The sequence below is a fragment of the Solanum dulcamara genome, chromosome 1 (assembly GCF_947179165.1).
Source record: "Solanum dulcamara chromosome 1, daSolDulc1.2, whole genome shotgun sequence".
Taxonomy (NCBI): domain Eukaryota; kingdom Viridiplantae; phylum Streptophyta; class Magnoliopsida; order Solanales; family Solanaceae; genus Solanum; species Solanum dulcamara.
Genome location: NC_077237.1, coordinates 6,704,925 through 6,728,059, shown reverse-complemented (window position 1 = coordinate 6,728,059; position 23,135 = coordinate 6,704,925). Strand labels below are relative to the sequence as shown.

Sequence of the window (23,135 nt, the reverse complement as noted above, 5' to 3'; positions counted from 1 at the left end):
TCATATACTGACATGGTATCATTAATGATTGTTTCATATAATTAGTAACACTCCTCAAATCATGTATGATACTATCGTGGTGTGTGAATATCAATAATGTCATCACATAATATCATATATATATATATATATATATATATATATAATAGCATGATATCATTCACCAATGAGCATTCCTTTAAGTATATATCATAAACTGACATGATACCATCACAAATGTTGAATGATACCATCACAATATTTATATATATTGTGATGGTATCATAAAGATTTTTCTAAGTCATTCGATATTACATGAATGATACTATCACAGTATATTCATATATTATCATGATATTGAAAATCCTTAATGAGGCACTTTTAAAATCCTCAATGATAACATAACAATATATTGTATATGTTATGGTATCATTAAGGAATCAAACATTTAGGGAAAATTGCACAAATACTGAATGATATCATCATTGTGTATATATACTGTGATGGTATTATAAACACGAATTGAGCCTAGATTAAAGGGGTACAAGGGGTAATTAGTTTGGCCCGAACAAGTACAGAAAGGAATTATTTAGGGTGGGATATGGGGTGATAAATAGTTTGTTTAAAGAGTTCATTTTATGTATTTCTTCCTGTAAAATTCAGCATTATACACATTTAAATATTTATTTATGCACATTCAAAATTTGAGGACATAAATATCAGCTAAAATAAAATTAAAACACATATTTATGTATTATGACACTCAGTAAAGATATACATCAAATTCATTATCATAACTTGTGAACAATTGAAGTTACCTATACAACTTATTTTTTAGAAGGCACTTATTTTTGTCTCACATATAAAAAATAAATTTATTTTCATAACTTATTGCCAATGAACATCAAAAGATTTATTAATTAAAGTTACGGTGGATTGATGAGTATTCCTTCATTTTAATCAAATTTTGAGTTTGAGTCCTCGTATTACAGTATCATGTTTGTTAACAGTATCATGTTTGTTAAAGAGCCTTTTATACGCCAATATAGAGAGTTTTCCAGTGAATCTGAATTTAATCGTGCTATGTGGGTAAAAAAACAAAGGTCATTCTTGTAAAATCGCCAGCTATTTCCTGACAATGAACCCAAAACAAGTGAATTGGAACTGGCCAGCAACAATTTAGGAAGAGAAGTTGAAAATCAACAGTTTTTTTTTTCTTCTCTGAAACTGAAAGTTTTTGAAATGGAACTGGAGAAGGGTGTCCATAGATGGATAGTTGACATTTCTGAATGGAACCCATCTCCCCATTACTTCTCTTTTGCTATGTCCTTTCTTCCCCAACATGAACACTCCTCCATTACCAGGTTTCTTGAATCTTCCTCCTCTGTCCTTTTACCTTTTTAATGTAAAGTTTTCATCTTTAACTCTATTATACACTTCTTTCTTTCTTGATTGCATAAAGTGTCCATGGATTTTTGAATGAAATACTAAAAATTTATGTATATGATGTAAAGTTTTCATCTTTAACTCTATTATACACTTCTTTCTTTCTTGATTGCATAAAGTGTCCATGGATTTTTGTATGAAATACTAAAAATTTATGTATATGATGTAAAGTTTTCATCTTTTAAGTTTATTCTATAGTATTACACTGATTCTTTATTGCATAAAGTGTCCATGGATTTTATATGAAATGCTAAAGGTTTGTGTATGTCATGTAAAGCTTTAATCTTTAAGTTTATTCTATACTACTTTGGTTCTTGATTGCATAAAGTGTCTCATACATTTTATATGAGATGCTAGAAATTTATGTTTATCATATAAAGCTTTAATCTTTAAGTTTATTCTCTACTACTTTGGTTCTTGATTGCATAAAGTGTCCATGGATTTTAAATGAAATGCTAAAAATTTATGTATATCATGTAAAGCTTTCATCCTTTAAGTTTATTCTATACTACTTGGTTCTGAAAGTTTCCAAGGGATATTTGTTTTATTTGAAGTGCTAAATTGATGTATTTCAAGTAAAGTTATTTTTCATTTTATTTGTAATTTTTCCTTTTTGAGCACTCCACTGACTACTAACCTTCTATCCTAAGTATTTCAAGTAAAGTTTTCATCTTAGGTTTATTCTAGAATTCTTTAATTCTCTACTGCTAAAAAGTGTCAACCAAAGCAATATTTTGAATGTGCACTTTGTTTTACTTGCTTAAATTATATATGGGTGTCTAAAGAAGCTTGTTGAGGAATTTTGTTATCAAGATTATCTTTGTAAAAAGTTGAGCGGATTTGTCACTCGTTGATTAGGTTCTTTAAAATGGAAGATCAAAAACGGGCCCTTGTGAGCAGATTGTTGCAGTATGCACTGATACATCAAGTCTTGGGGATCCCATATAATGAAATTGTCATCAGGCGCACTGCTGAGGGGAAACCATACCTGGTATATTTATAATGTAGTCGGGTACAGTGCTGAAAATGCACTTGCTTTTTTGGTTCTCATTTGTTGTTGTAATTATGTTTTTGATGTTCGCTTATTAAGGCATCTTAATAGTGTGTGTTTTATCATTAACTAACTGGATTCTCGCATTCTTCGTAGTGTTCCTGTAGAGTCGGAGACTAGAGGTGGAAAAATGACTCGTCCTTGGCTGGAATTTCGCTATGAAGATAGGAATTATTTGCAATAGCCTTATACTAGAAATGTGTTCTATAAAGGTTTATTATCCACTAGACAATTTGCACAAGACAAATACTTGGAATTTGACATGGAAAACTTGATGTTAAACCCTTTTTCCGGGTGGTATATACGAAATTTCCTGCTTCTCAATTGATGAATTAGTATCTCACCAGTGTCAAACATATACTTTCCATAATACCCTTCAAATCGTTCTCTCTCTTCTTTTTGGCCCCCCGATTTAGTAGCCATGAAGAAAGTTGTCTCTTGGCCAAGTCCTGTCCTTCTCTCCTAGTTGAACACCACTTATATCAGTGAGGAAGTGTTCAAGTGATGAATTTTGGTCACAAGAATTTAATATATAATGCTTTGTTCTTGTAGATCTTTTCCCCCATGTATTAGCGGATGCAGCTGTCCTTTCCCCTATCCAAATAAACCAACTTATCTAAAGTAGTCTCCGTAAAATCCACGAAAGTGAGACGATTGCAACTTTCAAGAACTTACATCTGTGGTTTTGATTATATCACATATGGTTTACCATCATTTACGTAACTCGTCTTCGGAAAATTCCCCAATTACTGGTGCTTTCTCATATTTTTTATGATTAAATCATCGATAAAGATTCAGAATCACATACTCTGATTCAGCTGAAAAGATTTGTCATTGTATATGTTTGATATTACATTCTTGATGCCACATTAACAGTGATTGTTTAATTTGAGTATGTTCTTCATGCTACCTGCTATGCTGCTGCTTGCAGTCGATATCTTCACACTTGCAATATCATTAATCCTATCTTTTTCTAGGAATGTGACAAACTGAACTTGGAGTTCCCAAATTTTAACTTCAATGCATCACATCACGGTAATTTTGTGGCTATTGCTTCTGAACCAATATGCCTTGTGGGATTGGATGTTGTTTCTCAAACCGTTCCTGAGAAAGAATCAGTGGAAGATTTCATTCAGAGCTTCTCATCATACTTCTCAAGACTGGAATGGTTTAACATAATCAATGCTGGCTCTTCTCATCAGATTTTGAGTGAGTTCTATAGGTATCTATCTATTTGTATGCCTTAATGCAACTGCCACCACTGAAAATATTTTATTCTTGCTTAACCTCAAACACACAATTATTTGCATTTCAAAGCTTTCTTCCATGTTTGAGTTAGAGATCGCAGAGAGTTTGGTTTGGTAAAAATGTCAAAGCTAAACCCCAAGAAAAAGTAACATGTATGAATCCATACACTTGTTTTTTCTTCCATTACTCACTAGAGTTTAGTGTCTCGATTTTGGATATGCCTTAGCTGACTGTGCAGGACATTTATTTTTCGAGAAGTTACAGAACATAGATATTTTATGTTAAATCCTTATTGCCAAGATACATAAAGAAAACTCCTCTAAATAATCTGTTCTTTTATCCAAGAACTTAGTCTCTTTTGTTGGAAAAAGTTACCTCAGATCAAATTGAGCTGAAATGGTTAATGAATACGTTAACGGAACTTCCTACCTCCTTTAGGGAAAGATACCAACGTTTATACTGCTGGGAACAACCATATATACAGGTCATTCGAACTGCTCAACAATCATTTTCCTTGTGAGCATGTGACAAATTGGTTTCTACCAATTTACAATAGGTCGCATAATGCAGTAATATCTTCTGCTGTGACCAACTCGTTCCCTGCTTATTTTACTTGTTAAATATGGTTTGCCGGAAAAGCAGGGTGAAGAAATGCAACTCACTCAATACTTCCTTCAACAACTCCATGAGAACGATCTCTTTCTAGCAAGTAGTAACTTCCATAGCATCTCCATCACATATTTGTAAGTCGTAACAGTTATACTGAGATTTGGCCTAACTACTAGCAACAATTGCCTTGACCAATGCCTTTTCTTTACTGTGATAGTGTTACAATTTGTTCTATGTTCATAATATCAAATTAGGTGTTACAATTTCTACTTCTAGCCTTGCCAAATTAATCTCTACTTTCCTGAAATGAGTATCTCACGTTTTCAACTTCTTGGGGTTTCGCTTTTACCCTTCCAGCATCGACATGAATCAAAGAGTAATCTATCACATCACTTGTCAGAAAAAAGTCCATACTTCACACAACCAACTCAACAAACTACTCCTTCTGTTTCAAAAAGAATGTTTCTTTCCTTTTTTGACAACTCTTTAGTTTCAACTTTCCACATGGCATGTTTAAGACCACAAGATTGAAGGATATTTTGGTATATTCAACATATCTTTAGTTTAAGGCCACTAGATTCAAAAGTCGTGTTTACTTTCTTAAACTCCGTCCAAGTCAAAAGCAGACTAACAAATTGAAATGGAGAGATTAGTAGAGTTGTTTTTGATGAGAGGGAGTAAAGAATAAGATATTAGGAACATCTTCTTCTTCTTTGTTGTGATAAGTTGAATGACAGGTCGTCACCCCGAGAAATAAGATGCACACTAAATGATAGAGAGATTACACTAACAGATCTGACAACTTATTCAGATATTGGAGTGTGAAGGAAGCATTTGTCAAAGCTATTGGTGATGGCATTGGCTACAAATTGGACATCATCGAATTTCATCACAAAAACTGGGAAAACATAGTTGTCAAGGTTGATGGAAAAGAACTAAAAGATTGGAGATTTTGGCTTCTTGAATTGGGGAAAGATCACGTGGTTAGTTCTTCGGTAGTGCTAATTCCTGTCTAGTTTCCGTTTTAACTGTTTGTAATGCTTGTTCCAAGAGGATTTTAAAATAAAGAATCATACAAGTACACGTTTTGAATCTCTGATGCTAGATCAACTAGAAGCTTTCTTATAATCAACAGCCGCTCCTTACAAGGTAGGGGTAAGGTTTGCGTACACTCTACCTTCCTCAGATTTCACCTTGTGGGATTATACTGGGTATGCCGTTGTTGTTGTTGTTCATGGCAACATATATTCCTCGTCTCTCTTGGAACCTAACTTTTAATTACCTGAAAATTTTGACAGAACTTCATGAGTTAGGCTTTGAGCTGAAAAGAGCCTATCTTCCAAAAAATATATAATGTTGAAACTGAAATGCAACTTGTAAGAGTTCATACTAAGTGTCAGCAAACTTGTGGTACAAAGCACAATCTCCTTCTTTGACGCTTGCTGACGATATGGAACTAAAACTCTACATTGTTGAATATTTAAGTTTCATGTTAATCTAGCAAGCTGTCTGAATTACAATAGTTTGCAAACAGATTAGTAGAACCATTTTTCAATTGCATGATCAGTTTTGCATTAAGACTAACTTTTCTGTAATGTTGCAGGCATCAATTGCTAGGGGTCACCCTATGTATGCCACTAGCAGTTACAAGACAACGTTGAATCGGACACAGTTCAATGACAAGGAATACAGTTTAGGACTTCATCTTCCAAATGCAAGCTTCATTTTTCGGAAGGTAGAAGACCTGTTGCCCTCCAATGAAACAGGTAGTGTACCACCATGTATATCGCAAAATTGTGCCATGTTGAAGGATTAAGAAGAGTTCAATTTGGTGTTTCTGGTGATTTTGGACTAGAGTTTCATCCTGTAGTCAAAACAATTTGAGGGCGTGTTTGGTAAGAAGGAAGTTATTTTCAGGAAAATGTTTTCCAATGTTTGTTTGGAGAGCGGAAAACATTTTCCTGAAAAAGAGAATATTTATTAAAGATTGATAATACTATTAGCTACTGGGGATAGTGTTCTCATGAAATTTCTGAGTTATTAATGATTGATAATGATGTTTTAAGTGTTTGTTGAAGTGATGATATGAAGTAGAGTTGATATAATTGTAAAGAAAATTCTTATTTTCTAGAAAATATTTTCCGTCATACCAGACACACCCTTAATGTTTTTTTCTTTGTCACATTTGATTTATTCATAAATTAGAGATGAAGTCCTTTGAGATTATATATATCACAATCATAAATTTGATTGTGTTAAATAAGTTTAGAAGTTTGTCTCTTATTAAATTTGTGTGTTTGGTTTAGGTGTTTCGTCTCGTAGTAGAGTGATATTCCTTCCGTCTTAATTTAAAGAAATGATTTGTAGTCAAAGGGTAAACAAATGATTTGTAGTCACCTTATTGCCAAGAAAAATTTTTAGACTACAAACTTTAAAAGTATTCACTTTTTTCTTAAACTTTCAGCAAATCAAATGGTGTCACATAAATTGAGATAAAAGGAGTATAATATTTGGTACTTTTTCTGTCCATAAAAGATTTTCTTGATACAAAATATGAGGGTCAAACTAATTAATGTTCAGTGTGAATTCAGACATAGAAACTTCAATTTTTTGAAATAAAATTTATTTATTTAGAAAATATATAACAAAAATTATAAGTCACAAGTATTTTGAAAATATTATGATTACAAAAAATATTTATAACTACTCCCTCTGTCTCAATTTATATGCTCACTTTCTTTTTTAATCAATATTCCCGCCATTCTTTTTTAGTTGTCATTTGCATTTTTTGAGAGTCAATTTGACCAACTTTTAAAAACTAAATTAGATTATATTGATTCGATATTTTAAAATAAAAATTTAGTTATTCAAAAATTATACAAATAGTATTATAAATTGTAATTTTTTCATATTATAATGAAAAAATACATCTTAAAATGTAATTCAAAGTTCATATCGTTTGATTCTCAAAAAAGAAACTACGGAGAAGGATCTAAAATGTCTCTCAACTATTTGAATTGATACAAAACTACCCTCCATCCACCTTTCACCCCCAAATACCCCTGACGTCAACCTTTTGGCTCAAAAATATCATCGATATTAACCCTTTGGCTCATATTTGCCCTTATTTTTAACAACTCCCCTAACGTGAAATCATTAAATATTTATTTATTATGTTGCCTAATCTGATTGGTCCAAACTTAAACCATTCTCAAATAAATAACAAAAATCACATATAATTCATATTTCGACCTGATACACTTGAAAATAATATTCAAAAAATATATTAATTTCATGATATATTTCTATTGGCCTATTTTAGATTATAACCCAACTCATAACTGGGGATTCATCTAAAATTCGCGCATGAATGCCCGTTTAAAAAATATTATTATTTTTTAGTAACATAAAATTTTCTATTAATTATTCAATTGTCTTATTCATTCCCTCTTTTTATTCTTTTTTAATCTCTTATTATTAATTAGTATATCAAAGACTCAAACTTAAAATGAACCTAGATGTTCATATTCTTTTAATTTATATTATTATCATGGTGGGGTAAGGGCGGGGACAGGAAAAAAGATTATTTTTTATTCGTTTATTTTGAATTTTGGGTACACACAAAAGAAAAGATGCAATTAAATTATCTTCTATCAAACTAATTATTTCTACGAAAAAGGGTCTAAAATGTCCTCGAACTATTGGATATGGTACAAAAATGCCCCTCATCCATCTATTGGCCTAAAATGCCCTTGATATCCACCTTTAAGTCCAAAAATGACTTTTTCTTTAATGGAAGAGGGCATGAGGGCATTTTTGTACCGCTTTCAATAGTTCGAGGGCATTTTAGGCCCTTTTCCCTAATTAAAATTCTATTAAATAAAATTTGATTTATAATTAATTTTGAATAATTAAATTGTAACCAATAGATGACCGCCACATGTTTAAAAAAATTCAAATTAATTAATTAAAATTCTGTTAAAGAATTTTTGATTTATAATTAATTTTAATTAATTAAGTTGTAACCAATAGATGACCGACACATGTTTAAAAAATTATTCAAAGTATTTAATTAAAATTATGTTTAAAAAATGTCATTTTTGGACCTAAAGGTGGATGAAAAGGACATTAATTTTTAGAATGTTATATGATAATCATCCATCTTTAGTTCCAAAAATGACTTTTTCTTTAACATAATTTAATTAAATAATTTGAATAATTTTTTTAAACACGTGGCGTCCATCTATTGGTTATAATTTAATTATTTAAAATTAATTATAAATCAAAATTTCTATAACATAAATTTTATTAAATAATTTGAATAATTTTTTAAACATGTGGCGTCCATCTATTTGTTATAATTTAATTATTTAAAATTAATTATAAATCAAAATTTCTTTAACATAAATTTAATTAAATAATTTGAATAATTTTTTTAAACACGTGGAGGTCATCTATTGTTTACAATTTAATTATTTAAAATTAATTATAAATAAAAATTTCTATAACATAATTTTAATTAAATAATTTGAATAATTTTTTAAAAACACATGGCGGTCATCTATTGGTTACAATTTAATTATTTAAAATTAATTATAAATTAAAATTTATTTAACATAATTTTAATTACGGAAAAGGGTAATATAAGTTTAATTAGGGAAAAGGGCCTAAAATGCCCTCGAACTATTGAAAATGATACAAACATGTCTCTCATGCCCTTTTCCGTTAAAGAAAAGGTCATTTTTGGACCTAAAGGTGGATGTCAAGGGTAATTTTAGGCTCAATAGATGGATGAACGACATTTTTGTATCATTTCCAATAGTTCGAGGGCATTATAGGCCCTTTTCCGTTATTTATATATGAATGTCCTCATTATTTTCTTCTTTTTTCCTCCCTTATTTTGTCATAAGTTTAAAAAAAATAAAATTTAAAATTGTGAACAAGATTCCAATAAGAAAAAAGTGGAAGAGAGAGGAAAGGAGAGAGTGGGAAGGTGATTTACTATTTAACGGATAAAGTATCCTTAAACTATGAGATTTGATACAATATTGTCTCCCATCCACCTAATGAGTATGGACTGTTAAAAATAAAGGCATTTTTAATTCAAAAGGTTGACGTCAAGGGTATTTGGGGGACAAAAGATGGACGGAGGATAATTTTGTACCAATTCAAATAATTGATGGGCATTTTAGGCCCTTCTCCGAAGAAACTATAACAACTAAAAAGGAACAATGACATGTTTCTATTTTTAGTAACAATTTAACTTTAAAATACTTATTTTATCTTAAATTGAAATGATTTATAATCATACAAATATAAAATATCCATAATTTATTTAAACTACAAATTTTAAAAAAAAGAAATTATTTTTTTCTCAAATTTCGTACCTAGTGCGTGTTTGACTTAGCTTATTTAAAATAATTTTTAAGTTGAAAATAACTTATAAGTCAAAAAAAAGGGGTAGTTCAACTTATTGTTTTGGCCTATAAGCTGTTTTAGATAAGTTAGGCAAATAAATTCAATTATTTTTTAAAATTTATTTTAACCACAAAATAATTTTAAGTTAGCCAACCAAATAATTAAAAAAAATTAAAAACAACTTATAAGTCAATTCAAATTGGCTCTTAATCAAATTACGTCAAATAAACGAGGAGTGGTTATAATTTATCGCGCTTTTGGTAGTCATTTTCAAATATAGTCTCAGAAGGTCCACCGCCTTTCCTCGTCCTTTGCAGTTTGCATCCAAACCAAAATCTATTTTTGTGCAGAATGCTTACTCCAATTTCTTTGGAATTTCAATCTGTTTCTCCTGGAATTCATTTATTAGTAGAAATCTCAATAGCAGGCCTTCTGAAAGTGGGTTTTTTTATCTTGGTTTCTTTGGGGCATTTTCACAAACACACAGTTGATGTTAAGAAATCCTACTCATTCTAAACTCAGCTACAAAAGTACATATTTTATTGTCAACAAAATGTTTTCCTAATCCCCGCATTACTAATTCCGGCATTACAATTCTTGCATAAAGAAGCAATGTGGAGTCATCATCACCATCTACTTTACTTCTGTGGCTATGTCTTTGATTAGAAAATGCTTAATAACTCCTGCTAAACCATCATCCATTACGCTTCTAAATTTGTTGAGAGCGAGCAGATCGATAAAACACCTTGAACAAGTTCACACCCACATAATCCAAAAGGGTTATGAACAAGATCATTTCATCATCAACCAGTTTATTTCCCTCTGTAATGTGTTTTCGTCCGATGTCTCTTATGCTACTATTGTGTTTGAGCATGTTATTCAGCCCAATGTTTATGTATGGAATACATTGATTAAAGGGTACAGCAAAAAATCATCTCTTGTTGATTGCTTTGTAATCTTGAAACAAATGAAAAGAAGTATGAATGTGATTCCTGATGAATTTACTTTTCCTTCGCTGGTCAAATCTTGTACTAATGTGTTGGCGTTGAGGGAAGGTCAGATAATTCATGGATTAATAGTGAGATATGGAACTGATAGTAATGTGTTTGTAGGATCTAGCTTGATTGATCTTTATGGGAAGTGCAAAGAGATTGAATACGCACGGAAAATCTTTGATGAAATTCCTATAAAGAATGAGGTTATGTGGACTGCGATGATCATTGGCTATGTATATGTTGATGATTTATTAGAAGCAAGGAAGTTATTCGATGAAATGCCACAGAGAAATGTAGCTTCGTGGAATGTAATGATTAGGGCATTTGTGAAGTTTGGTGATTTGTGTGGAGCGAAGAAATTGTTTGATAGTATGCCTGACAAGGATGTGGTGTCTTTTACTACTATGATTGATGGTTATGCTAAGGCTGGTGACATGGCATCAGCGAGGTTCCTGTTTGATCGGTCTTCTGATAAGGACATAATTTCGTGGTCTGCTTTGATGTCTGGGTATGCTCAGAACGGGCAGCCCAATGAAGCTATCAAAACTTTCCACGAAATGTTGTCGATGAATGTTAGGCCAGATGAGTTTATAATGGTAAGTTTGATGTGTGCGTGTTCCCAGTTAGGTCGTTTGGACCTGGCAAATTGGGTAGAACATTATATGAGCCAAAATTCATTTGATCCTAATCGAGTACATATAGCTGCAGCCCTTGTGGACATGAATGCTAAGTGTGGGAATATGGAAAGGGCAAAAATGTTGTTTGAGGGGATGCCTAAGCGTGATCTAGTATCATATTGTTCAATGATACAAGGCCTGTCTATTCATGGTTGCGGTTCTCAGGCTGTAGATTTCTTCGATAGGATGCTGAATGAAGGGCTTGTGCCTGATGATGTTTCCCTAAAGATAATTCTCACAGCTTGTAGTCGTTCAGAACTTGTAAAGGAAGGTTTCCGGATCTTTAATCTAATGACAAACAAGTATTCTGTCAAGCTATCTCCGGATCATTATGCATGCGTAGTAGACCTTCTTGGAAGATCAGGAAAACTTAAAGATGCGTATGAACTTATAAAGTCGATGCCTGTTGAACCTCATGCTGGTGCCTGGGGTGCCCTTCTTGGGGCTTGTAAGCTACACTGTGACATTGAGTTAGGGGAGGAGATATCCAATAGACTTTTTGAACTTGAGCCTCAAAATACTGGTAATTATGTGCTTTTGTCAGACATCTATGCTGCAGCAAATCAGTGGTTAGATGTTGCTCTGTTGCGTCAAAAAATGAGTGAGAAGGGTCTTAGGAAGATACCTGGTTGCAGTTGGGTATGGAACAATCCTTAAAACTTTTTCCTATTACTGTTCATATCTTCATGTCCCATCATCATTTTGGTTTTAACGGGTTTTCCCCTTCAATGAAAAATTAATCTTATTGCTTTATGGAAGTGTTTCGTAAGAAGGAAATCACCCATAATCTAAATTACTATTCCGTTAGCAGCACAACCATTGTTGAACAAACGATACTTCATCAACAAAGACTTAGACGTAGAAGTTGGCACTGCATGTCATTTGTTCAACAATGGTTCTGCTGTCAAGAGAACTTTCTGCCTTGACATTTCTCTTGCTTATTGTTCCAACTTGTAAAGAAGAGAGGTCTTTGCTAACAATAAGACTTTCTGCACAAGACAAATGGTTAAAAATGTTCTCCTTAAGTAGGTGAAGAATGATAAGTTTGAGTAACATTCTTATAAGAATATGCATTTTGAAAAATTGGGAATCAACTGATTACTATGCAGAAGGAAAGGTACTTCCTATAAGCTTAAACCTTTGCTGCATAATTTACTTTCTCCTCCCGGGGTTGAGTGGAAAATTCCAAAAAAGCAGAGGACCTATACTAGCAGGACTGCAGGCAAAATTCAGGAATTTAAGCAATCTTTATAGTTTTGCTGGATGGTATCTTATTGACATGTTTAATCATTGTTTGACGGAAATATGTAGACCTTATTGTTTGAGATTTCATTCTCTGTGAATGACGGGTCGGATAAAGAAAAGGTTTCTTCATTGTGATTCTGAAGGAAGTATAAGGTCTATATATTAGGAGGGGCCGAGCAGGTCCAGTCTAGTGTACCTTTTGATCCACAAAGAGATCAAAGGACCTAGTCTAACCTTTCGATCCACAAAGATTAGAGGATCAAATGAATGTGCATTCTCTTTCGCGAAGATGTACTAGTCTACCTTTCGATCCCCAGAAATTAGAGAATCAAATGAAGATTCCCTTTCGAGAAGATATACTAGTCTACCTTTTGATCCACGAGGATCAAATGGATATGCATTCTCTTTCGCGAATATGTACTAGTCTACCTTTCGATCCCCAGAGATTAGAGAATCAAATGAAGGTTCTCTTTCGAGAAGATATACTAGTCTACCTTTTGATCCAACAAAGATCAGATGATCAAATGAATATGCATTCTCTTTCGCGAAGATGTATTAGTCTACCTTTCAATCCACAGAGATCGGAGAATCAAATGAAGATTCTCTTTCGAGAATACATACTAGTCTACCTTTCGATCCACAAAGATTACAGGATCAAATGAATGTGCATTCTCTTTCGCGAAGATGTACTAGTCTACCTTTTGATCTACAAAGATTATAGAATCAAATGAAGGTGCATTTTTTTTCGAGAAGATGTACTAGTCTACCTTTTGATCCACAAAGATCAGAGGATCAAAATGAACGTGGATGTACTAATCTACCTAAGATCAGGAAGATAATCTTTTGCAAAGATATACTAGTCTACCTATCGATCCACGACAATCCTTCACTCCGGAAGGGTAGGTTCCATACCGACAAGACCTCCTATCCCAGAATCCCAGGTATAGTTGTTAGGATGAAGCGAATTCGAAAAGTTCTCACGGACGAGCCACAGGGAAACTTGCACATCACAGATTGATGTTGTCCTCGATAGTAACCTAACCATTCCTCCTAAATGTTGGAGGAAAAAAGGATCAAAGGAAGATATACCAATTGAATGTGCATTCACGAGGATATACTTTGTCTATTAACAATATATCATACACTTTAATGATACAAAATAAGGATATAAAATAAGAATTATCCAATTCCTTATTCTTGTAGTATATGCCAATTTGATATTGTTTCAAATTTTGGCTCAGCTTTATAACAACTAGTCAAAGGAAAAGAAAATAAAAGACAACTGAAGTAGGCCATATTAAACAGAAGAAAAAATTTTAACTAAGATTTGATGGGGATTTCCCTAAAAGAGAAAACCCTCCAAAAATTGGCGTATGCCACTATTTGCAACGCACACACGGTATTCTTTAGTAAAAGGCGAAAGAATAATTCGCTATGTGTTCATTGCGTGGCTGCGTAATTTTAACTGCCTGCTGAAGACAACTATAAATATGAGGAGAAACTGTTCACTTCCACTGCTTGTTTCCGATGTGGGATAAATTCTGCTAACAATTGTACAACTGTTTGGAGTGGGGAAAACATTTTCCTGGAAAAAATAAATATTTACTAAAGATTGATAATACTATTAATGATAGTGTTCTCATGAAATTTTCGAATTTTTAAAAATTGATAACAATATTGTTGGTGTCTATGTGTGTTTTAATATTAAAGCACATGATATATTAGTGTACATAAAGTGAAAAAAGAGTTGTCATTATTTTATTAATTCTGTTATCTCTTACTTGATATATTCTCATCGTTATCTTTTACTAATTACTCCACTACACCTTCTCTGTTCTCTTCATTATCTCTTGCTACTAATTATCCATTATACCTCAAATTACTATTCACTTTCTTGATATTAAAAAATCCTACACCTATATAAACGATGTTTTTTTTCTCTTGTATTGAGTAGAGGAGAAGAATGAAAAGTATTGTGTTGTAGATCCATTTATATATGACAATAAACTAAAGATAGCCAATTAATATAATGACCGCGGCATTATTATTATTATTAGAAAAGAGGAAATTACAAGATGAGAAATTGAACAAGTTCAAATAGTACTAAACTACTCTGATGACTTTAGCATAGCTTAGTGCAGAAACACCTTCGGCGCCAGCCAATGCAGTCTCCGCCAGAGAAGCCTTCGTTGCGGCAAATGATAGCACAGTTGTGGTCACGGATGCATGGACCGCGGTACTGGTGGCTTTGTGAGATGCACACTCTTCCCTCCACTTGTGGGATTCCCATTTCTACATATGCACAAAATACAAAAGTCTAAAATTAAAGTCTTTTAGATGTTGATGTACATAAGTTAAATCTTAAAACTATTATTGCATTTTAAATCTTTAAATAACAAATTATAACAATATATTCAGTGTAGTCACACAAATGAGATCTGAAGATGGTAGAATGTATACATAAACCTTATTTCTACCTTTTGATAGAACCTAAGTTCTTATAACAAGAAAAATATTAGCAAGATTCAAAACAAATAAAACAGCTAGTATCTCAATAAAAATATAAGCAATTACTATTATTACCATCTAATAGGAGAATTACAATGATTAGCCTCTATTACTATGCTCGACTATCTACTAACCATCTTAAATCTTTAAATCAAAAAGGAAATACAAGTATCAAATTCATAGTTACACACACATTTTCGACAGTGTATATCCAAAAAATTTAGAAAGCATATATTATTAACATAGATTATTCACAAAATAATGGGAAAAAGAGTTACGTGAGGCAAACACTATGAGAAGCAGGAAGAAAAGCCCAAAAGTCTTTCTCTCCATCTTTGATAATCCTTTTTTCGACAATATAATACTTTCTAATATCTTTGATTGAAGCTATCAAATGAGAAAACCCCTATAATATAGATAGAGGGGTGTGAATAGTGTGACCATTTTACCCTTCAGAACTTAACCACCTCTTTAAATTTTATTGAAGATTGATGTCTAATTTTACTTGTTTAATTTGAAAAATTAAGAAATGATTTATTATTTTATAAGTAAAATTTATTTTCTAATATTTAAATAATTTATAATAATTAAAAATAATTTTAATAAAATTATTATTTTATTTATTATTTTTTTTAAAATGTGTCAAATCAAACATAAATAAGTAAATAGTATACTACCTCGATAAGATAAGTGTGCATGTATTATTTCATCATTTCATGATTTTATTTAGTAAAAGTAACTCTAATAAGACCTCAACAAGAGTCATCCGACACTAACATGAATTATGGTGCAATGATAAAATTGTTTTCATTCTTAATTAGAAAGCTTAAGATATGCAAAAATAATTAGAGAGCTTAAGATATGCAGAAAAATTTGTTAGGAACACCCCTCCCAATGAGTCTTCTAATACGTTATTCAAATTTAGTCAAGGTACACTGATGAAAAAAAAACAAAGGGTCATCTGACACAGACTGACTCAGCTTGTAAACTCTAGCGAGGCTGGAGTCTCACGTGAATGTCCCAGAAATTAATCTATGGCCCCCAAGTTTGAGTGGTCAAGCATAGACGGCCTCAAAAAACGGAAATTTTAAGGCTTCATACATAATCATGATGTCGAAATATATTTTTTAAGACAAATTAAATCATGTTTTTAATTAAATATTTTAATTTTTAATAAAGCATTCAGATGTTTTTAATTTCAAATTTCAAAAGAAAATATGTATGTCATCACTCTCTGTTAAAAAGTAAATCACATAAAATATATCTTCTTTAATTATACACATTAATTTCAAATATTAAATGTATACTAAAAGAGATGACATATTTTACATAAAACATTTAACTTACTAATAAACGAATTAGAAGACAAAATTAAAACACTATATTAGGAATTAAAATGTTCAAGAACTTAGTTCTAAACTACAGCCATATATAATTATGTTCAAGCAATAAGACTGAAGTGACATAAAAATAACTGAATTTCAACCAAATGTATCTAAACTTCAACTATATAAAAAACTTTATATACAATGTCTAAAGGTAAACTTTGTAAAAACAAATTTTCAAACATCACAAGTCTAAAGTTATCTCAAAATAGATACATATGGAAGGGAAAAAAAAGCGAACACAAATTAAATGGTGACGTCAACATCATGTATGTGTGCACTTCGCCCTTTTACAAGTATCATAATGCTAATAAGGGACTACAAAGGATTAGATCATAACACCCCTACTCCCCAAAAAAAAGAAACACAGAAAAATAAAAGCTCCTCATACTTGTATAGAGGACACGAATGCATAATAGATTGTCAATGATCGAACTTAAAAGATATGAACTGAGTGTCATGAGGAGTAAATGAGAACAAATAAAAGGGACAAAAAGAATGAAGTAATAAAAAAGGAAGTCATTGCTATTATTATCATATAAAAAGTGGCGAAGCATTGCAATTCGGAATAGAGGAAAAGTTTCAATAACTGGAAAGCCTATCAAATCACATAGATAAGCCTCTACCTGTCAGCGCACGGATGGGTAGGGCAGGCAAAGCGCAAAGGAGATGGGTGTCTGAGCGATGCTGCAATACTAGTGTGTTCAAGCAAGTGTACAACAAGCATTGCAGAAAAAAAAAAAAAGAGCAGCTGGATTCAATGAAATGTAACAGGCAGCCAGAGGAGGACCAATCCTTGAAGCTACAGGTTGATAAAATCCAGTAGCTTTGGCTCAAACCTGTATCCAAAACACAATAATTGAAAAAAGATTGTGATTCAAAATCCATAAACTAAAAATTTTGAACCGCCTCAAGGCAAGATCCAAATCTTAGTACAGTTTCCTGGAGCACCAAATTTGGTGCTGTTACATAAAGAAGTTACTTACAGATGAGCAAATAAATAAATGAACACAAAGTTTGTCCAAGAGGTAGTTCCCTGAGTATTTCCAAAATACGGCTTCTTATATATAATTGATCCAATCAATCCTATATTTTTAAACGACATGTCAGAGGAACTGCACAAGATACATTGTCACATGTCCAAGTAATCTGATAATTAATCAACCAGAGAACCCAGTGTGACGTGAAAAGTAATACATCAGTTGCAAAGTATGCTTCCAGCAAAACAAAGATACATCTCTTTTTCCACGACGCAAAAGTACGGAGAGTAAAATGAAATAAGAACTTCAACATATTGCGGCAAATCATGTAAGCCAATCATGCAGTATCCACGAGTAAGCAGCAACATACTATCATAGAGATAATTTCTTTAGCCTTATTAATAAGAGGCATTTGAAGGAAGATCTTCAGATGACAAAGAGGAGGTGAACGAAAGAACCTAAGTATATGAAGATGATCTCTCTTTCTTTCTGTTTTTCTTTTAGTAAGGTACACGAAGATGGTAGTTTCTATTCATGAAACAGTAACCAAGTTTGTATGCTTCAGTGAAATAGGGGCGCTAACGCGACCTTCCTTCAGCTGGCTTCATCGGGGGGTTCTATCAAAGAAAAACCAGTACATAAGGAACTACGCAAGTAATTGAGAGAACAAGATCACTCCACTCAATAAAAAAGGACAGAACACTAACATAAAAGATATTTTATCCATATGATTCCCTTGACTAATATGGTCGTTAAGCACCAAAATCTATATGAACTAAAGATGTCTTCACCTTCAACTACAACAAACTATGATTGGAATAAAGTTGACACGATCATAGGAAAGAACTATCCAGAAAGTTACTAAATATTCTTTTTTTATAAGGTAAAAGTTTTATTAAAAGGGTACCAAGAAGGTACTAAAAGGTTACATAAACAACAAAAAAACTCCAGAAAGAAAAACAGGCTACTAGACTTTCCTTCCTAACAAATCTAGGAAATCCATCAATTGGTTCAAACTACCTATTGAACTATTTCTACACCAGAAGAACAGATTCTGCAAATAACGTTTGCCCTAGAAATAGGAGATCTATGTACTTCAAAACAGGTCTTGTTCCTTTCCATCCATATTGTCCAAAAAATTCACAGAGGAATAGTCCTCCATATCTGGCTTGTTCTCTTTGTGAATAACCTACCCGTTGTTGCCAACTTTGTAATAAACCCTTCACATTCTGAGGCATCACCCATGCAATACCACAGATACTTAGATATAATTCCAGCATTGTTGGAAACTCTGCAATGGATAAACAGGTGCTCCACTGTATCTTGATCTTCTTGACACAAGTAGCATACAACAACAACAACATAACCAATGTAATCCCATAAAGCAGGGTCTGAAAAGTGTAAAGTATACGCAAACTTTACCTCTACCTTGAAGGTAGAGAGGTTGTCTCCGATAGACCCGAAGCTCAAGGATTAAACAGTCTAAAGCAGTATGGGGAAAGAAATAAAGGGAACAAAGATTCATGGCAAAATACTATAGATAAACTGACAAATCATCCTAAACAATAGTCATAACAAGATAACACGATAATCGAAATACAAAAAACAACAGATAATAACCAAACACAAAGGACAAAAAACTACAAGAGTAATACTACAACTAAAAGTACGGCTAATAGTACAGAAGAATAAGCGAGACAAAGCTTAACAATTCTATCCTAATTTGTGTCCTCCATAACCTTCTATCTAAGATCATGTCCTCAATAAGCTGAAGTTGCGTTATGTCCTATCTAATCACCTCTTCCCAATATTTCTTCGGCCTATCTCTACCTCTCTTGAATCCATCCAAAGCCAACATCTCACACCTCCGCACTAGGGCATCCGTGCATCTCCTTTGCACATGCCTGAACCATCTCAGTCTCTTTTTCCGCATCTTGTCCATTATCAAGGTCACTGCTACCTTGTCCTGAATATCTTCATTCTTAATCTCATTTCCTCCTAATATGCCCGCACATTCATCTCAACATTCTCATCTACACAATTTTCATCTTCTGAACAGAGTTCTTGACTGGTCAACATTTCGCTTCATTTAATATAATCGGTCTAACAACCGCTTTGAAGAACTTGCCTTCAAGTTTTGATGGTACCTCCTTATCACACAGGACTCCTAATGCGAACCTCCATTTCATCCACCATACACCTATACGATGTGTGATATTATCATCAATCTCCCCATTTCCTTGGAGAATAGAAAAAGATACTTGAAACTTCCTCTCTGCTGAATGACCTGTGTATCAAGCCTCACTTCCATGCCAGCCTCAAGCATTATGTCACTAAACTTGCAAATCCAAGTATTTTATCTTAGTTCTACTCAACCTAAACCCTTTAAACTCCAAGTCTGCCTCCAAACCTCAAGCTTAGCATTAACTCCGCGTCGGGTCTCGTCAATCAATCTTGACACAAGTAGCATCTATTACATAAATATGAAACCCCTTTTTTGCAGATTATTGTGCTAAACATTCCCCATATGCTGCAACCCACCCATGTTGACCTGGCTGCTTTGTTAACAGGCTGTAGCAATTCCTAAATGAGAAATTTTTTGTCCTTGCTTGCTAGCCAGATTATGGAATCCACTTTACAATGATCAATATGAACTGATTCTATTTGTTGAAGCAACTCCAACAATTCTCTACCTCCCAATCATTTATTCCTTCTAACTCTAGCTACCAACCAGAATTTGAGTGAAAATCTGCCATATTACCGTTCCTTTTTGTTGAGCAATTGAATAAAGTAGGGAATTTGTCCTTCAGGCATATATCTCCAACCCATAGATCTGTCCAGAACTTACTGCTCCATGCCCACCTCCAGTCTGGTGAAAAGCTTGAAATCTTCCCAAAACTTACATGTGTCCTTCCATAATTTACCATTCACATTTCTCCGTCCATTCTTCTTTCCATGGATTGCATTTATCAGATCTTTCCAAACATCATTACCTTCCATGCAGTACCTCCACAACCATTTGAAGCAGACTTCTGTTGTGAAGCTTAAATTCCTCACCCCCAGCCCACCATCCCCCTTATCTTTCATAACCATCTGCCATTTGACTAAATGAAGCTTTCTCTTTCCTGCATTACCATCCCACAGAAACTTATTTCTAATTGAGTACATATTTTTCTAGACTGCAGCTGGTACTAAAAACATAGACATTAGGTAAGGATACATGTCATCCAATACACTACCGATGAGAGTCAACCTGCCCTGAAAGGATAAATATTGTTTTTTCCATGGAGTGAGTTTGTTAGTAAACCTATCCAGCATGCCTTGCAAGTACTAGGATCATTTCTTTTTTTCCCAAAGTGGAAGCCCTAGGTACAGAGTGGGAAATGTTTCTACCTTACAGGCGAGTATGCCAGAAAATTCCTCTATTCATTCATCCACATTAATACTGAAAACACTGTTTTTTTGTCAGATTTATCTTTAGCCTGGTGACGGCTTCAAAGGCTAGTAGAATCGCTCTGAGCTACAACAAATGCTTTCTATGTGCTTCACACAACAGCAGGGTATCATCAGCATATAGAATATGGGAAATAGTCACACTATCACCACCAGTTCTTCCAAAGCTCATTCCTTTTATCCAGCCAAAATTTTCTGCCCACCTTATCATCATGCTAAGAACTTCCATCACCAAAGTAAATAAATAAGGAGATAACAGATCTCCTGGTCCCAATCCTCTTTGAGCTTTAAAGAAACCATGTGGGCTCCCTCTGATCATAATGGAAAATCCAACAGTGGATATACAATACCTGATCCATCCAATCCATTTATCACAAAAATTCATCTGTTTAAAAATATTTTGCAGACACGACCAATTAACATGGTCATAAGCCTTTTCTTGATCAAGCTTACAAGCTATCCCTTTCTTTTTTGACTTCAGTAGTTGATCAAGAAATTCATTGGCCACTATAGCTGTATCAGTTCTCTTCCTCCCTTCAATAAAAGCATGCTGATTGGCTGAAATGAGCTTATCAATCACAAGCTTGATCCTTTCTGCCAATGTTTATCAATTATCTTGTAAATACTTCCTAATAGACTGATGGGCCTGAAGTCTTTCACCTCAACTGCCGCCTCCATTTTTTGGAATTAGAGCAACATAGGTGGCATTTAAGCTTTTAACAAAAGATCCTTTCTGATAGAATGTTTCCACTGTTCTCCAGATGTGATCCTTCACTGTATTCCAGCATCTTTGAAGACAATGAAGATTAAAACTATCTGGGCATGGAGCTGTCTCCTTTGAAGGTTTTAATAACAGCTTCTAACTCCTATATAATAAAAGTTCGCTGCAGCCATTCCATCTCATCTTCAGGGAGCCTATTTAAGTTCTCATCTTCCCAACTCGGTCTCCATTCTTCTGCTTCCCAGAATAATTTGTCATAAAAGCCTTGGATGTGATCCTTTATGACCTCATCGTCCACCAGTTCCTCATCGATTACTATTCTGTCAATACAATCATATCTCTTGTGTGCATTAACCTGTTTGTGAAAAAACTTTGTATTTCTTTCACCATGTTTGATCCATCGACACCTAGATTTTTGTCTCCATGAAATATCTTCCGCTTTTGCAGCCTCCTCTAACTCCCTTTTGATTGAATTCCTTTCTGCTTCAGTCTGTTCCTCATTCTTATTGCCCCTTGCACCATGATCAATATTTTCCAATCTTGGCAAGGCTTTATTTTTCTTTTTCCTCTAAGTTCCCAAAATATATACACACAAATAACACCATATTACAGAAAATGGTAAAAGTGTACCTCCTAGATCAATGGAAGTCGTGCACCAAATAGCAACACAATCAAGCAAGTTCTTACCAAAGCTTTGGTACATAGTCATCAAAGATGTCACTGGGCATATATAATAGAAGTACAGCAATTCAGTCTTGAAAGCAAAAATCTGTTTTTAAAGATAAAGTAAGCAACACAGAACACATGATGAAAATGTAATCTATCTGCATAGTTTGGCAATTAATCATCAAAGAAGGATGATACACAACAAAAAAAAGATATTCAGCAGTTCAATAATTTAATTATCAAAACAATCTTAATCAATTGTGCATGTCCAGAAACCATAGAAATGGTCTAGAATCTACTGGATGGATAAAGGAGTATGTTTAAAAGTATATCTAAATGTATAATGCGAGGGAGAATCAAAATTGAGAAATGTTTAAGTTAAAGCTGTGACTCACTTTATCAAAGTTGATTAAGGTAAAGGATGAGTTACCTGTCGGCTTCCTAACCAAACATTTCTCAGGCTGACAAGTACTTGGCTGGTGATGATACTCTTAGCACCTGTTAAGAAAGAAACGACTGTTTTGACAGGTGACTATGCTCACAGTACTTACCGGCATTCATCTGCAGCTAAACCATGATAATCAAGAAGTTAAAAAATTACATATAAGATTACGGAGTAGTCCCGGACTGGTGAGCTGCAGACGGTTAATGAAGGATTAGAAAAAATCAAAAGACTGGATGGCCGCGTGTCAGATCCTTATGCTCATATACAAGCTTTAAGAAAGAGAAATAATAACCAGGTAAAAAAGTCATA

The 23,135-nt window shown here is 33.3% G+C and overlaps 4 protein-coding genes and 1 non-coding gene across 5 annotated transcripts; 2 read left to right on the top strand and 3 right to left on the bottom strand.

Annotated features, from left to right (window-relative positions):
* Positions 1 to 1,057: 1,057 nt before the first annotated feature.
* LOC129900071 (uncharacterized) lies at positions 1,058 to 6,410 on the top strand. The gene is made up of 5 exons (XM_055975041.1): positions 1,058 to 1,343; positions 2,284 to 2,416; positions 3,454 to 3,698; positions 5,145 to 5,316; positions 5,937 to 6,410. The coding sequence occupies exons 1-5, from the start codon at positions 1,222 to 1,224 to the stop codon at positions 6,147 to 6,149; spliced, it is 885 nt and encodes a 294-aa protein (XP_055831016.1). The 5' UTR covers positions 1,058 to 1,221; the 3' UTR covers positions 6,150 to 6,410.
* A 3,612-nt stretch (positions 6,411 to 10,022) lies between these two features.
* Positions 10,023 to 12,292, top strand: LOC129886580 (putative pentatricopeptide repeat-containing protein At5g37570). The gene has a single exon (XM_055961332.1). It carries the CDS (start codon positions 10,404 to 10,406, stop codon positions 12,078 to 12,080), a length of 1,677 nt encoding a protein of 558 aa, XP_055817307.1. The 5' UTR covers positions 10,023 to 10,403; the 3' UTR covers positions 12,081 to 12,292.
* A 1,712-nt stretch (positions 12,293 to 14,004) lies between these two features.
* On the bottom strand, positions 14,005 to 14,121 carry LOC129903821 (U5 spliceosomal RNA). Its single transcript, XR_008770297.1, has one exon. It is a non-coding gene; the product is annotated as a U5 spliceosomal RNA (small nuclear RNA).
* Positions 14,122 to 14,689: 568 nt separating this feature from the next.
* Positions 14,690 to 15,574, bottom strand: LOC129886573 (defensin-like protein 1). Its single transcript, XM_055961321.1, has 2 exons — positions 15,455 to 15,574; positions 14,690 to 14,960 (listed from the first exon to the last, which is right to left on the bottom strand). The coding sequence occupies exons 1-2, from the start codon at positions 15,507 to 15,509 to the stop codon at positions 14,791 to 14,793; spliced, it is 225 nt and encodes a 74-aa protein (XP_055817296.1). The 5' UTR covers positions 15,510 to 15,574; the 3' UTR covers positions 14,690 to 14,790.
* A 5,487-nt stretch (positions 15,575 to 21,061) lies between these two features.
* Positions 21,062 to 21,672, bottom strand: LOC129885438 (uncharacterized). Its single transcript, XM_055959717.1, has 2 exons — positions 21,633 to 21,672; positions 21,062 to 21,588 (listed from the first exon to the last, which is right to left on the bottom strand). Exons 1-2 carry the CDS (start codon positions 21,670 to 21,672, stop codon positions 21,062 to 21,064), a joined length of 567 nt encoding a protein of 188 aa, XP_055815692.1.
* Between the last annotated feature and the right edge of the window lie 1,463 nt (positions 21,673 to 23,135).